Source organism: Hippopotamus amphibius, chromosome X (genome assembly GCF_030028045.1).
Source record: "Hippopotamus amphibius kiboko isolate mHipAmp2 chromosome X, mHipAmp2.hap2, whole genome shotgun sequence".
In the NCBI taxonomy this organism is placed as follows: Eukaryota; Metazoa; Chordata; class Mammalia; order Artiodactyla; family Hippopotamidae; genus Hippopotamus; species Hippopotamus amphibius.
The window spans coordinates 77886647-77903084 of record NC_080203.1 but is presented as its reverse complement, the minus strand read 5'-3'; the positions used below and the strand labels follow the sequence as shown (position 1 = coordinate 77903084).

General features: G+C 38.1%; 1 protein-coding gene across 8 annotated transcripts in view; it reads left to right on the top strand.

Annotated features, from left to right (window-relative positions):
- Positions 1–16438, top strand: part of EDA (ectodysplasin A) — a 370278-nt gene that overhangs the window by 244665 nt on the left and 109175 nt on the right. For all 8 annotated transcript variants that reach the window (XR_009050280.1, XM_057718349.1, XM_057718348.1 and 5 more), the window contains exon 2: positions 855–960. Coding sequence is in view for 7 of the 8 variants with exons in the window: in XM_057718349.1 (XP_057574332.1) it covers positions 855–960 (106 nt within the window). In the remaining variant the exon portion in view is untranslated. The remainder of the gene's footprint in view (positions 1–854; positions 961–16438) is intronic.

The window sequence follows — 16438 nt, the reverse complement described above, 5'->3', positions numbered from 1 at the left end:
CATGGATGTATAATAATGAAATCCAAGAGGGAGTATGGAGCCCAAGTCTAATTCTGGGCAGATCATCAGTAATATGTGAGGGAAGTTAGAAATCTGTAACTGGACTCTCTGAACCCCAGAAGTATCCTGACAAGTAGGACTAAATGACTACACATTAGATATTTGAGGCAGATGAGAGGGGGGCAGAGGAGATTAACCAAAATTTTGTGCCTACATTATTGGAATAATAACGGTATCAAAAATCAAAGAATCTGTACAGTGTTGTGTTAGTTTCAGGTGTACAGCACAGTGATTCAGATGAATATATATATATTCATTTTCAAATTCTTTTCCCTTATAGGTTATTACACAATATGTATAGTTCCCTGTGCTATACAGTAGGTCCTTGTTGTTTATTCTATATAGAGTAGTGAGTATATGTTAATCCCAAACTCCTAATTTATCCCTCCCCATTTTTCACCTTTAGTTACCATAAATTTGTCTTCTATGTCTGTGGGTCTATTTCTGTTTTGTAAATAAGTTCATTGGTATTTTTTTTTTTTTTAGATTTCACATATAAGCAATATTATATGATATTTGTCTTTGTCTGGCTTACTTCACTTAGTATGATAATCTCTAGGTCCATCCATGTTTCTGCAAATGGCAACGTTTCATTCTTTTTTATGGCTCAGTAATATTCCATTGTATTTTCCATTACATATATATATGTATGTATATACCACATCTTCTTTATCCATTCATCTCAGACACTCTGATTTTAAGGTGAAGGCAGACTGTCTACAGAAAGCCAGTTTTTTATGTTGGCTATAGTTGACTGGGGTCAACCTTTGACTTATCTACTTGTTATTTTTCAGATGGCCCTTCTGAATTTCTTCATCCCTGAAGAAAAGTCATACACTGAAGAGGGAAGTAGGCGTGTTCGCCGCAATAAAAGAAGCAAAAGCAGTGAAGGAGCAGATGGTAAGTCTACTTGGGTGATCTTTATTACATATCACTTGATGAGAGTACCATTCTGAGAACTACCTTTTCAAGTGTGCTTCACCATCTCATATATTGTCCACAGACACAAGGTCACAGAAGGTTTTTCCAGCCTAATCTACCTAACCTACTCTTTTGACAGAGAACCAACTATACAAGGATTCTCTCTCCTCTAACCCCAGATACCTTTAGTCCTTTCACAGTATATCTGAGAGCCATGGTAGCATTTGTACCTCTCAATATCACCCTCCATAAGGACCTCATCGCTCCTGGGGACATCCTATATCTAATAAGGGCACCAAGAGGATTCAGTCCTATTCTTGGGACTGACAGAGTGTTGTGCCACTGTGGCACACACATGATATGTTAAATTCAATGATAATAATGTTATTGTTAGTATCAGCTACTATGCCTCCAGAACTCATCTATAAACTTGAGGGCAGGAATACATTTCTCTTTGTAAAGCCCCAGAATCTAGCCTAGTATCTAGCAAATTGTTGGTGTTTGTAATGTAAGTTGATGCTGTTGATTGCCCTTCAGCTAGGGCAATGACGTGCCGTGAACACCATCCCTACTGAAGGTGAAACAGATTTGAGTTAACGAGCAATGCATTCTGTGGGGCATAAAAAAATGTTGAGCTAGCTCCTGGGCAGGGTCTTTTTTTCTTTTCTTTTTTTTTTAAGCTCTTTATTCGAATATAATTGCTTTACACTGTTGTGCCAGTTTTTGGTGTACAACATCCCCATATCCCCTTCCCTCCCGCAACTCCCTCCCACCCTCCCTATCCCAGCTCTCTAAGTCATCACCCGTCATTAAGTTGATCTCCCCAGGTTATGCAACAACTTCCCACTAGCGATCTATTTTACATTTGGTAGCATATATATGACAATGCTACTCTCTCACTTCACCCCAGCTTCCCCTTCACCCCACTCCCCCACGCCGTGTCCTCAAGTCCGTTCTCTACATCTGCATCTTTATTCTTGCCCTGTCACTGGGTTCATCTGTACCACTTTTTTAGATTCCATATATATGAGTTAGCATACAGTATTTGTTTTTCTCTTTCTGGCTTACTTCACTCTGTATGACAGACTCTAGGTCCATCCACCTCACTACAAATAAATCAATTTCATTCCTTCTTATGGCTGAGTAATATTCCATTGTACATATATGCCACATCTTCTTTATCCATTCATCTGTTGATGGGCATTTAGGTTGCTTCCATGTCCTGGCTATTGTAAATACTGCTGCAATGAACATTGTGGTACATGTTTCTTTTTGAATTATGGTTTTCTCAGGGTATATGCCCAACAGTGGGATTGTTAGGTCATATGGTAGTTCTATTTTTAGTTTTTTGAGGAAACTCCATACTGTTTTCCATAGTGGCTGCACCAATTTACAACCCCACCAACAGTGCAGGAGGGTTCCATTTTCTCTGCACCCTCTCCAGCATTTATTGTTTCTAGATTTTTTGATGATGGCCATTCTGACTGCTGTGAGGTGATACCTCATTGTAGCTTTGACTTGCATTTCTCTGATGATTACTGATGTTGAGCATCTTTTCATGTGTTTGTTAGCCATCTGCATGTTTTCTTTGGAGAAATGTCTATTTAGGTCTTCTGCCCATATTTGGACTGGGATATTTGCTTTTTTGGTATTAAGCAGTATGAGCTGGCTGTGTATTTTGGAGATTAATCCTTTGTCGGTTGCTTTGTTGGCAAGTATTTTCTCCCATTCTGAGGGTTGTCTGCTTCTCTTGTTTATGGTTTCTTTTGCTGTGCGAAAGCTTTTAAGTTTCATTAGGTTTCATTTGTTTATTTTTGATTTTATTTCCATTAATCTAGGAGGTGGGTCAAAAAGGATCTTGCTTTGATGTGTCATTGAGTGTTCTGCCTATGTTTTCCTCTAGGAGTTTTATAGTGTCTGGCCTTACATTTAGCTCTTTAATCCATTTTGAGTTTATTTTTGTGTATGGTGTTAGGAAGTGTTCTAATTTCATTCTTTCACATGTAGCTGTCCAGTTTTCCCAGCACTACTTATTGAAGAGGCTGTCTTTTTTCCATTGTATATTCTTTGGGCAGGGTCTTTGAATTGCTCTATTTTGACATCATTCTGTCAATTGACAGAATGCTACCTCTTTGGCATGGGAGTTTGTAGAATGCATAGTTCTGAACTGTTGTAAAGCCCTCTGAATTCAAAGACAGCAAGTGTCTGGCTAAATCTGCCAAAGATACATGTTCTGGGGGGTTACAAAGCAGTATGACTTTATGAAGGTGAAAATGAGTTTTTTTTTAAAGCTGACATTTGTCAATGTAAGTAAGGGCCAGTGATGGAAGCAGTTCCAGATGGCATGAACAATTGAAGCAATGGGACCAGGACTTTGTCAGTTGGGACAAGAAGAGATAAAACTAGATGAAGTCTGAGAAAGAGCTCAGGACAAGGACCTGTAATAAAGAAAAAAAGAGTCAGAAATAAGATAAGTAGGGTGTTTTTAGTCAATGGAGGTGGCAGCAGCTTTGAACTCTTCAATTGAGAACTGGACCAGTGGGGCCATTCTCTAGAGCACATAGTTTGCATACAATTGATGACCAAGTTCAAGCCTAGGAAATGTGGTCCATGAAGTAATAGGCATCCTTTATTCACATACTCTTGCGGCCAGTTTCCTGAAAGTCTTCAGAAAGCTATGTAGAAACTGAGACTGAGAATCAAGCTTCCTTTCCTCTGCTTAATATCTTACTCTTTGATGCATGTCGGTCTTGCCCCCTTTGACTCTTGCCCCGAACTACTCCCAGTACCACTAAATCTTTCATATTCCCTGATTACTAAGGAAGAGAGAAGAGAGGTGGTAAGAGCAATATCACCTTCTGTAGTGGGCATGGTCTCCCCTTCCTCTCCACATGGGAAGTCTAATAGCTTCTAAAGTTTACCTCTTCATCTGGCCTTCCAAGTTTTCTCGTAAAGAAGGCAGCTTCCTCCTCTCTCCCAAACCACTTTCTCTAGATCTGGCTACCAGCATCTCTGCTACTGTTCTTCCTTACAGTGTTTATTTCGTTTTGGTACAAAATAGTTTTTTCCTCTGTTGAAGGCCAAAGCCTCTCGTATTAATTTTTAACACTTCTTATCTAATTTCCTCCTGGTGTGATACTCTTGTCAGTCATTGGACGCTAGTCACTTTGTGCCAACGCCAAACTTCTCATGTAATCCCAGATATTTTTGTTAAACAGTATAGCGGAGAGGAATCCAAGAAAAACCCTTAGGAGTATAGAATCCTCGGAGGTTCTGGGATTTGATTAGATTTCCAGCCTTTCACCTGGGAGGCTATAGAACCGTTTTTTAGATGTGGTGGGTGCGCCAATGAATTAAAAGCTGATGAGTCAGTCCAAATCTCCTTTACTTTTGAACCATTCCTGTTACTCAGCTGAGTGTATGCAATATTTATTCAAAACCTTCTTCAAATATTAACTGAGACAATACAGCAGTTTCTATAATACTAGATTGAAAATGCCATGAGGATATTGGTGTTGATTTACTTTTAAATCCTCATTGCCAAGAAAAGGACCCAGCACGTAGCAGACCCTCAATAAATATTTCTTATTGCCCTCAAAAAGCTTAACTTCCAGTGTAAAGAGCCAGATAATAAACAAAATTGATGGTGGTAAGTGTTATGGAGAAAAATATAGCAAGACAAGAGGGACAGGGTGTGATGAAGTGTGCTATAAGGTGATCAGGGAAGGTCCCTATAATAAGGGAAGATTTGAAAAGAGACCTGAATGAAATAAAGGTGTGAGCTATGTGAATATCTGAACCAGGGGCAGGGGGAGAAGAAGAAGCAGTAAATACAAATGCTCTGAAGCAGAAGAATGCTTGATATGTTCCAGAAGATCAGTGTGGCTAGGAGCAGAGGGAGCAAAAGGGAGAGGGAAAGAGATGAGACCAGAGTATGAAGCCAAATCTAGAGCCTTGTTGTAGGCCAAGGTAAGGACTCTGACCTTTACCCTGCATGAGATGGAACCGTTGGAGAATTTTGAGCAGAGGAGTGACAGAATCTGACTTAAGTTGTAACAGAATCCCTCTGGCTGCTGCAGGGAGAAAGGACAGAAGCAGGAAGTTGTGTAATAGTGACCCAAGAGAGAGATGATGATGGTTTAGATGAAGATGGAGGCAATGTGGGCAGGTGGGGAGGAGTGGTCAGATTGTGGACAGATCTTTGAAGGAATAGCTGACAGGATTTGGAGGTTCACTAGATAAGGGGTACGAAAAAGAAGAGCTAAGGATGACCCCACAGGTTTGAACCTAAGGAACTAGACTAGTAGATTTGCCATTTCTGAGATGGGGAAAAACAGGAGAAGAGGAAGGTAAAGGGGTGTAAAGAGGGAATCAAGAATTCAGTTAGCCATGCTAAGTTTGAGGTGTCTATTAGACACCAAGTATATATGTTAGAGGCATCTGGGTATGTAAGTTTACACAGTATATCAAGACAGTGTGTCTCAAGACAATGAGCTGACTCTGTTTTATAAAAATAAAGAACTCATTGAAGGAGTGAATCAATCTATAAACTATATGAACAGAGTAAGAGGTCAGATGGGATAGGTAAATCAGAGGGGGGGTAAGTTAAGGCAAAAAAAAAAAGCCTATTAGGTGTTGTTTCTAAATCCACAAGTTACTTGATATATTATAATAAAAATTTAGCTATCCAGCTCAGGTTTGCATCATGAGTATCAAAAAAAAAAAAGTCATTTACCTTGACTATTTAAGAGCATGACAGGGACTTCAGGAAGAAAACATTTTTCAAAGGTCAAAAATAGTGACAGATTTAAAAAGGGAGCAGGAAAATCAGTTCTATTTCCTTGCATAATTTTTTGATCTGTTGCTATCCTTTAATTTCATTTCTCAAAACTTTATTTTAATCATTCAACAAGACTTCTAGGCACTACCAGAAGTATAAAGGTGAATAAGACCCTCAGAGCAGCTTACATTTTAAGGAGGGAGCAGATACATTTATTAGCAAAAGGTAAAAATGAAGCAAAGGTACGGTGGTGAAGGTGGGTCCTGGAGTTTTACCTGAAACAGTACGTAGAAGACACTCGAACATTTGTTAAATGAATAATCAAAGAAACAAATGGGCAGGGGATGGAAAGAGTTTAGATTTTTTTCTATCTAGGAACTATAGGCAATAAGCTTGATGAGCTTTACTAATCCCTGTCGGGGGAAAAAAAGTGTTAACAAATGGTTCATTCACACTTAGGAAAACAAGGTTTGTAGTGATCCTCAGGAGTGTGCATAGGTTCACCAAGAATAAATCAGACTATTTTCCTGTTTTCAGCAGACTACTAAACTAATTGCTTAGGGGCATAACATAGACATAGTCTATCTTTTTTAAATTTATTTTTTATTGAAGTATAGTTGATTTACAATGTTGTGTTAGTTTCAGGTGTACAGCAAAGCGATTCAGTTATACACACACACATGTTATTTTGCAGCTTATTTGCCCATATAGCTTATTGCAAAATATTCAGTATAGTTCCCTGTGCTATACAATAAGTCCTTGTTGTTTACTTTATATGTAGTAGTGTGTATATGTTAATCCCCAATTCTTAATTTATCACTCCCCCCCGCCACCTTTCCCCTTTGGTAACCATAAGACATAGTCTATCTTGCCTTAAAAAAATTGTCAGTGGCTATATCCAGGGCATACCCAATCTTTCTGACCCACCATTCAAGAAATTATTGGATTCATCTCGTTTTCTACCTTTGGCTTACTCTATAAATAAAGGCATTGACTAGGAAGCAGGACTCCCAAACACAGGGTTAGTCCCCCTCCAGTATAAATCTTGCCATTTTATGACTTTAAGAAAATAAGTGACGTCTTTTTCTTTACTACATCTCCACCTTAGATTTACTGCTTCTGTTTTGAGTTGGCCAAAACCATTTGATACCGGTTTTAAGTTCGTTTTTGCTAATTATGTGAGGCCTTTCGCTTATTGTTGTTCTGCAAGGAAAGTACGATCCCTTCACTGAAGGTGTTGTGAGTCATGACAGTTCCAGAAATCTGTGCCAGAATTTCCTGCTGGGATCCATCTTTGTGATATGTTTCTGAAATAATAATAGTCCTAGGTGGCTTGCTTGAACATCTCTTGCAGGGTACTACAGAACTCTGCAGAACTTAATTTTCTGGTTAGAATGAAATGTAGAATATATTCAGAGGGTCATGAGGTCTTAGAATTAGATAACATGAATCCAGAATTCCCGTGGAGATAGTGGATATTTTATAAGTATTGTGGTGAAACCATCTGTTCTCTTCCTGTAGGAGCATTTTCAGAAATCAATCACAGTATTAATATCTCTCCACACCCACCATCCCCCCATGTTTCTATCCTAGTAAGAGAATAAAAATAAAAGTGCAACATTGTGTAATAGAAAAGGTATTAGATTGAGTCAGTTTCTGGATCCTGATCCTGATGTTACTACTACCTTATCAGCCATGTGACCTTAGAGAAGCGACATCCCTCTGTGTCTGTTTCCTTAGCTGTAAACAGGAATAATTAGGCTTGTTTACCTCATGCAGTCATTATAATAATTAAGAGTGTTAATGTATGCAAAAATGCTTCAGAAATTAACAGCTATTACTAAATTCACTCTGGAAAATGAACATAGTAGAATGGTCTCCGAGGCCTGTTAGGCACTCATATCCATTAATTTATGAATAACCACTCTAACTTCTACAGAGGTACTCTCTTTCAGCCTGATTGTCCTTTTTTGTACTCACTGATGCTATCCAAGCCCATAGGAAGGGCCTCCAAGCCTCAAGCTATGGCTTACCTCACCACAAGAAATGTTCACGTCTGTACACTTCCATGTCACTCTCTTACTCTGGCTGGCTTGCTGTGTATGTGTCTCTTTTTTCAGTATCTCTTCACTGTAGTTTTCTTTACCTTTGGACAGATCAAAAAAAAGTTAGTATTCATTTTTGCTATTATAAAAGAGTAAAGGGATAAAACAAATAAGATTGAAATATATCCTTTGTCCTTTGTTTCTTAAAAATAATAATGTAATAAGACATAGCTACCATTAAGTTCATACAGATGAACATGAAAGACTATCATCTCAAAGAAACAGATGTCTGCCTATATGAATATTAGCTAGAATTAAGAAGTGACATCATTACGGCTGTTGTATTTTCTGCTTTTTAGTGAGCCATCATTGTGTTATTATCAAATGAGAGAGACGAAAATCGTTTTGAGAGCTGATAGTCTCAGAGACTTGTTAACAAGACAAAATTAAAGGTTTTGAGGGCTTACCATGTGTGTAGACTTGAAGAGCCTTGTTGATTTCAGATGTACAATCGCCAAGTTTGCCTACTGATCATGGAAGCCAACAGCACATGCCCATGCTTACGTGCCCACAGCACAACACTCTGGAAACTGGCTTTATATCAAATAAGATATTATGTAAGCTCCAAAATGCACTTTAAAGCTATATTTTCATTCATGGAACTAGCCTTGCAATAAATTATCTCAACAGGCTTTCACCACTGACACAATCATTAACAATCATTTTTAGAAAACCAGCTACTTGTAAGATGTTGCACCAGGCTCTGTAGTTGGTACAGCTACCAAGCTCCTGTCCTTAGCACTGAAGTCCTAAAGTGAACTGGGTATAGAGGTTAGTTAAAGATTAGGCTGCTTAAAAATATTTATGAGATTTTTTAATTACAAAAATAATACATACTTATTATAACAAACATAAGCAATATAGCATCATGTAAAATAAAGTGTGAACATGCTTGCCTCCCACTAGAAAAATGCTGTAAAAGTAAGATATCTTTGAGGAATACCTCACTTGCCTAAAGGAGGTCACAAGCCCAGCTGACCTGAGATTCTCAAAAGGTACTTCTTATCTGCTTCACTCTCTCTTAAATTCCTTCTAGTTATTTGTTTCTCAATGTTAGGAAAAATTGAGAACCCTAAGCCAAGAGACCAGGATTCTAGTCTCAACTCTGCCATTAGTAGTTATACTAGTAATGACCTTCAAGTCTTAACTTTACTTCTCAGATCTTAGCTTTTTCTAGAGGTTAGACTAGAATCAGTGATTCTCAACTCAGATTTAAGAGATTCAAAATTATATAAGGAGTTTGTTCAAGGTATACACACCCCTGGAAATTCTGACCACTCTGCACCCCATTAAGAAAACTACTATTACTGATGAGATGATATCATATCCTTCAGATGTGTTAGGGTAAGAAAATAAAGTTGAACTACTAGAATAGATGGTCTAATTGTTATAATTTTCTCCTAACTATTCCTGATTTCTATAATATAACGATAATAACTAGGGTAGTTTTAGCTGATTAGATGGTATCTGGATGATTAACTACTCGGGGTTTCAGTTTGGACAGTCAAATGAGCCTTTTCCTTAGTGTCCATGAAGAGGCTCATTAAGGATTAAGAATACACATTTGCTTTCAAGAAGTGAAGGCTAAGAAGGTTAATCTGTTGGTTAAGTGGTGAACTGTCAGCTCCCTTTTGTATGGCTCCTCAGAATATCACAGGCAGATGCAGATGTATAGGCCGAAGACTCCTGTTGGCTCTGTGGTGTATTACTTACACAACCTCACCTTACTCTAGATTCTACTCCACGACCTGCAGGGCCTCTTCTGTCTCACAGGTGAGGAGCTACTTCCTTTTTATTCATTCATTCATTCATTCGATAAATGTTTATTAAGTACTGACTAGTTATTGAATAAAGGTTTATTGATCTCTGGAACACTGGGGACCCACTAGTGAACAAGATAAGACCCTATCCTCATCAAACTCACAGGTGGATGTTTTTGTATAGTATAGCAAGTGTTATAATAGGATAAGCACAGGGTGCTATGGGACACATCAGCACCTGATCTAGACCCGGGAGATCTGGGAAGGTCTCCTAATGGGGGTAACATCTGAGCTGCAACCGGACCAATGCTAAAGATTTACCCTAGTGAAGATTTGAGGGAAGGGTAAACCAGGCAGAGAGAACATACATGTTGGAAGGCAGAGAGTAAAAGGGAGCTTGGCTCATTTGAGGAACCAAAAGAAGTTAATATGGTCAGCGTAGATTTCTAAAGGGGAAGTGATAATAAATGAGCTAACAGGGGCCAAATCATGCAGGACCTTGGCATCCATCTATGGAACATAGAAACTATCCTGAAGACAATGGGCAAGCACAGGATCAATGTCCATAATAGATCAGGTTAGACCACACGCAGAAGCAAGGACAAAAACAAAGCTGAATATCAGGGACAGGGGGAATAAGGAAGAGGTTCTAAAATCTTTCCATCAGATACACATGCTGCAGAATAAATCCCCATGATCAGCTAGGCAGACCCTATGTCTTTGGAATACCTGAGTAGACAATGAATGTTCCCACAAATGAAAAAGGTCTAGCTCTGGCAGCTGTGGACTTTGGAGCAAGCACAAACACAAACTGGGCAGGATCAGAGCCTACATGGGCCTGACAGGACCCACAGCAGGTCCAGAGTCCAACCCAGAGGCACAGCAGGGCCTCTTGGGGAGGCGAAGGTAGCCTGAGGCTCAAGGCGTGTACAAGGACGCTTACAGCTGAGACCCCAAGGAAGCAGAATTATTAATAATTCTATTGATCTGATCCATTCTGTGATCAGTTCTAGCTTTTTTTTTTCTAACCATCTTAGTCCTAAGGGGTCTTCACATTTTATAGCATATTTTTCATTCTATTTTTAATTCTATTTTTATTTTTAGCCTTTTTATATATCTCTATTTCTTGCAAGCTTTTTTCTGGTGCTAAGTTTATCTCCCGTATCTTTTCTTCTTTATCGTTAATACATTTCTATTTTATTTTATTTTATTTTATTTTATCTTTTTCTTTTTGTATGTCCAGTCATACTATGCTCTTCTGTTGCTCTGTGTTCTATCCCTCTTTATTTTATTTTATCTAATTATACTTTTAATCAATATTTTTATTGGTCTGCTGTGTTTCCTTGCTTTATTCTTCAAATGACACGTTACTTTTGTTTTTGTTATTAGGTTTTGTCTTTATCTTAGTTCTAATTATAATTGTATGATTTTGTTCTGGGGATCTTCAGTCTATCTTGCTCTTTGTTATATTTGCTCCCTGTTTCTGTTTGGTCCCTGTTATATTAGGTCCTCGTTTTCACAGTTTCCCTGGTTTTTGTTTGTTTGTTTTTGTTTTGAATTTTTGTTGGTTTTCTCTTTAATTGTCTGATTGCAATCTGTGGTCCTTCTGTCAGGTTGTTCCAGTGCTTTATGTTCTACTGGGTTCTGTTTTTACGTTTCTTGTGCACGTATGTGTTTCCTTGATTCAATATTCGTTTGCTTGACTTAACCTTTTACCATTGGTCTGGGGCTTGGATAGTCAATTTTAATCACCTTTATTGCGGGGACAAGTGACCTCTGGAGTCTGGATGCCAAACCAGAAGTCAAGTTGGAGGCTCTGGGGAGGGAGCACCGAGTCCAGGACACTAGACCACTAGAGAGTCCTCAGCCACAGGGAAGATTAACCACAGAGAATTCTCATAGAGGCCTCTATCGGAGTCTAAGACTCAGCTTCACCCTACTGCCTTCAGCTGCAGTGCTGGGTACCTCACACCAAACTACAAACAAGACAGGAACACAAACCCACCCATGAGCACACAGGGTACCTAAAGCCATATTAAGCTTAGATACAATAAAACACACCACCTGACACGGCACTGCTCATCAGAGGGAAAAGACTCAGATCCACACACCATAAAGCAGGCACTGGACCCTCCCATCAGGAAGCCTACTCAAGACACTGGACCAACCCCACCACAGGGGGCAGAGGGCAGAAACAACAGGAATTACTACTAGGCACCATAGGGAAAGGAGACAGCAAATCCTACAAATTAGGCAAAATGAGAAGACAGAGAAAAATCTTGCAGGCAAAGCAGCAAGATAAAAACCCACAAGGCCAAATAAATGAAAAGGAAATAGGAAAATTGCCTGAAAAAGAATTCAGCGTAATAAGACCCAACATCTTGAAAACCCACAAGGCCAAATAAATGAAAAGGAAATAGGAAAATTGCCTGAAAAAGAATTCAGAGTAATAAGACCCAACATCTTGAAAACGAAAGGGAGAAAATACAAGAAACATTTAATAAGGACCTAGAAGAACTAAAGAGCAAACAAACAGTAATGAACAAAACAATAATTGAAATTAAAAATACTCTAGATGGTATAAACAGCAGAATAACTGAGGCAGAAGAACGAGTAATTGAGTTGGAAGATAGAATGGTAGAAATAATTGCCACAGAGCAGGAAAAAGAAAACAGAATAAAAAGAATGGAAGACAGTCTCAGAGGACTTGGGGACAGCATTAAGCATGCCAATATTCAAATCATAGGCATCCTAGAAGAAGAAGAAAAAAAGAAAGAGTCTGAGAAAATATTTGAAGAGGTTATACTGGAAAACTTCCCCAACATGGGAAAAACTAGTTAAACAAGTCCGAGAAGTACAGAGAGTCCCAGACAGAATAAACCCAAGGAGAAACACACCAAGGCACATATTAATCTAACGAATGAAAATTAAACACAAGGAAAAGATATTGATAGCAGCAAGAAAAAACCAACAAATAACATATAAGGGAAAACCCATAAGGATAACAGCTGATCTTTCTACAGAAATGCTGCAGGCCAGAAGAGAGTGGCAGGATATACTTAAAGTCTTGAAAGAGAAAAACCTACAGCCAAGAATACTCTACCCAGCAACAATCTCATTCAGATTAGATGGAGAAATAAAAAGCTTTACAGACAAGGAAAAATTAAGACAATTCAGCACCACCAAACCAGCCTTAGAACAATTGCTAAAGGAACTTCTCTAGGCAGGAAACAAGACAAGGAAAAGACCTACAAAAACAAACCCCAAACAATTAAGAAAATGGTAATAGGAACATACATGTCAATAATTACCTTAAAGGTAATTGGATTAATTGTTCCAACCAAAAGACACACACTGGCTGAATGGATACCACAACAGAACCCTTAGATATGCTGTCTACAAGAAACCCACTTCAGACCTAGGGACATACAGACTGAAAGTAAGGAGATGGAAAAAGATATTCCATGCAAATGGAAGTCAATAGAAAGCCAGAGTAGCAATACTCATATCAGACAAATTAGACTTTAAAGACTATTACAAGAGACAAGGAAGGACACTATGTAATGATCATGGAATCAATCCAAGAAGAAGATATCTATGGACCCAGCATAGGTACATCTCAATACATAAGGCTAATGCTAACAGACATAAAGGGGAAATCAACAGTAATACAATAATAGTAGGAGACATTAACACCCCACTTACATCAACGGACAGATCATCCAAACAGAAAATAAATCAGGGCACACAAGCTTCAAATGAGACATTAAACCATCTCAACTTAATCGATATTTATAGGACATTCCATCCAAAAACTACAGCATACACTTTTTTCTCAAGTGCACACAGAACATTCTCCAGGATAGATCACATCCTGGGTCACAAATCATGCCTCAGTAAATTCAAGAAAATTGAAATCATATCAGGCATCTTCTCTGACCACAGCAGCATGAGACTAGATATCAATTACAGGAAAAAAACTGTAAAAAATACAAACACATGGAGGCTAAATAATACATTATTGAACAACAAAGAAATCACTGAAGAAACCAAAGAGGAAATAAAAAACTACCTAGAAACAAATGAGAGTGAAAACACAACAACCCAAAACCTATGGGACGCAGCAAAAGCAGTTCTAAGAGGGAAATCTACAGCAATACAGTCTTACCTCAAGAAACAAGAAAAATATCGAATAAACAACCTAACCTTACACCTAAAACAATTAGAGAAAGAAGAAGAACAACAACAAAAAAAAAACCCAAAGTGAGGAGAAGGAAAGAAATCATAAATATCAGGTCAGAAATAAATGAAAAAGAAATGAAGGAAATAATAGCAAAGATAGTTAAACTAAAAGCTGATTCTTTGAGAAGATAAACAAAACTGATATACCATTAGCCATACTCGTCAGGAAAAAAAGGGAGAAGACGCAAATCAACAGAATTACAAGTGAAAAAGGAGAAGTAACAACAGACACCTCAGAAATACAAAATATCATGAGAGACTACTACAAGCACTACATGCCAACATATTGGATAACCTGGAAAAAATGGATAAATTCTTAGAAAAGTCCAATCTTCCAAGACTGAACCAGGAAGAAATGGAAAATATTAACAGAGCAATCACAAGTACAGAAATTGAGACTGTGATTAAAAATCTCCCAACAAACAAAAGCCCAGGGCCAGATGGCTTCACAGGTGAATTCTATCAAACATTTAGAGAAGAGCTCTCACCTATCCTTCTCAAACTCTTCCAAATTATAGCAGAAAGAGGAACATTCCCAAATACATTCAACGAGGCCACCATCACCCTGATACCAAAACCAGGCAAAGATACCACAAAAAAAGAACATTACAGGGCAATATCACTGATGAATATAGATGCAAAAATCCTCAACAAAATACTAGCAAACAGAATCCAACAGCACATTAAAAAGATCATACACCATGATCAAGTGGGGTTTATCCCTGGAATGCAAGAATTCTTCAATATATGCAAATCAATCAATGTGATATATCATATCAACAAATTGAAGGATAAAAACCATATGATCATCTCAATAGATGCAGAAAAAGCTTTTGACAAAATCACCATCCATTTATGACAAAAACTCTCCAGAAAATGGGCATAGAAAGAAATTACCTTAACATAATAAAAGCCATATATGAGAAACCAACAGCCAACATCATTCTAAATGGGGAAAAACTGAAAGCATTCCCTCTAAGAACAGGAACAAGACAAGGGTGTTCACTCTCACCATTATTATTCAACATAGTTTTGGAACTTTTAGCCAGAGCAATCTGAGAAGAAAATGAAATAAAAGGAATTCAAATTGTAAAAGCAGAAGTAAAACTGTCACTCTTTGCAGATGACATGATATTATACATAGAAAACCCTAAAGACTCTACCAGAAAACTGCTAGCACTAATTGATGAATTTAGTAAAGTAGCAAGATACGAAATTCATGCACAGAAATCTCTTGCATTCCTATACACTAACAATGAAAGATCAGAAAGAGAAATGAAGGAAACACTCCCATTTACCATTGCAACAAAAAGAATAAAATACCTAGGAATAAGCCTGCCTAAGTAGTCAAAAGACCTGTATGCAGGAAATTATAAGACACTGATGAAAGTAATTAAAGATGATGCAAACAGATGGAGGGACATACCATGATTTGGATTGGAAGAATCAACATTGTGAAAATGACTACACTACCCAAAGCAATTTACAGATTCAATGCAATCAGTATCAAATTACCAACAGTATTTTTCACAGAACTAGAACAAGAAATTTTGCTATTTGTACGGAAGTGCAGAAGACCCCAAATAGCCAAAGTAATCTTGAGAAGGAAAGATGCAGCTGGAGGAATCAGCCTCCCTGACTTCAAACTATACTAGAAGGCTACAGTGATCAAGACAGTATGGTACTGGCACAAAAGCAGAAATATAGATGAATGGAAAAAAATAGAGAGCCCAGAGATAAACCCATGCACATATAGGCCTCTTATCCTTGACAATGGAGACAAGAATATACAATGGAGAAAAGACAGCCTCTTCAATTAGTGATGCTGGGAAAATTGGACACCTACATGTCAAAGAATGAAATTAGAACACTTCCTAACACCATACACAAAAATAAACTCAAAATGGATTAAAGAGCTAAATGTAAGGCCAGACACTATAAAACTCCTAGAGGAAAACATTGGCAGAACACTCAATGACATACCTCAAAGCAAGATCCTTTTTGACCCACCTCCTAGAATAATGGAAATAAAATCAAGAATAAACAATTGGGACCTAATGAAACTTAAAAGCTTTTGCACAGCAAAAGAAACCATAAACAAGACAGGAAGACAGCCCTCAGAATGGGAGAAGATATTTGCCAACTAAGCAACTGACAAAGGATTAATCTCCAAAATACACAAGCAGCTCATGCAGCTTAATACCAAAAAAGCAAATAATCCAATCCAAAAGTCGGCCGAAGACCTAAATAGACATTTCTCCAAAGAGAACATGCAAGTGGCTAACAATCACATGAAAAGATGCTCAACATCACTAATCACTAGAGAAATGCAAGTCAAAGCCCCAATGAGGTATCACCTCACAGCAGTCAGAATGGCCATCATCAAAAAATCTAGAAACAATAAATGCTGGAGAGGGTGCAGAGAAAATGGAACCCTCCTGCATTGTTGGTGGGGTTGTAAATTGGTACAGCCACTATGGAAAACAGTATGGAGTTTCCTCAAAAAACTAAAAATAGAACTACCATATGACCCAACAATCCCACTGTTGGGCATATACCCTGAGAAAACC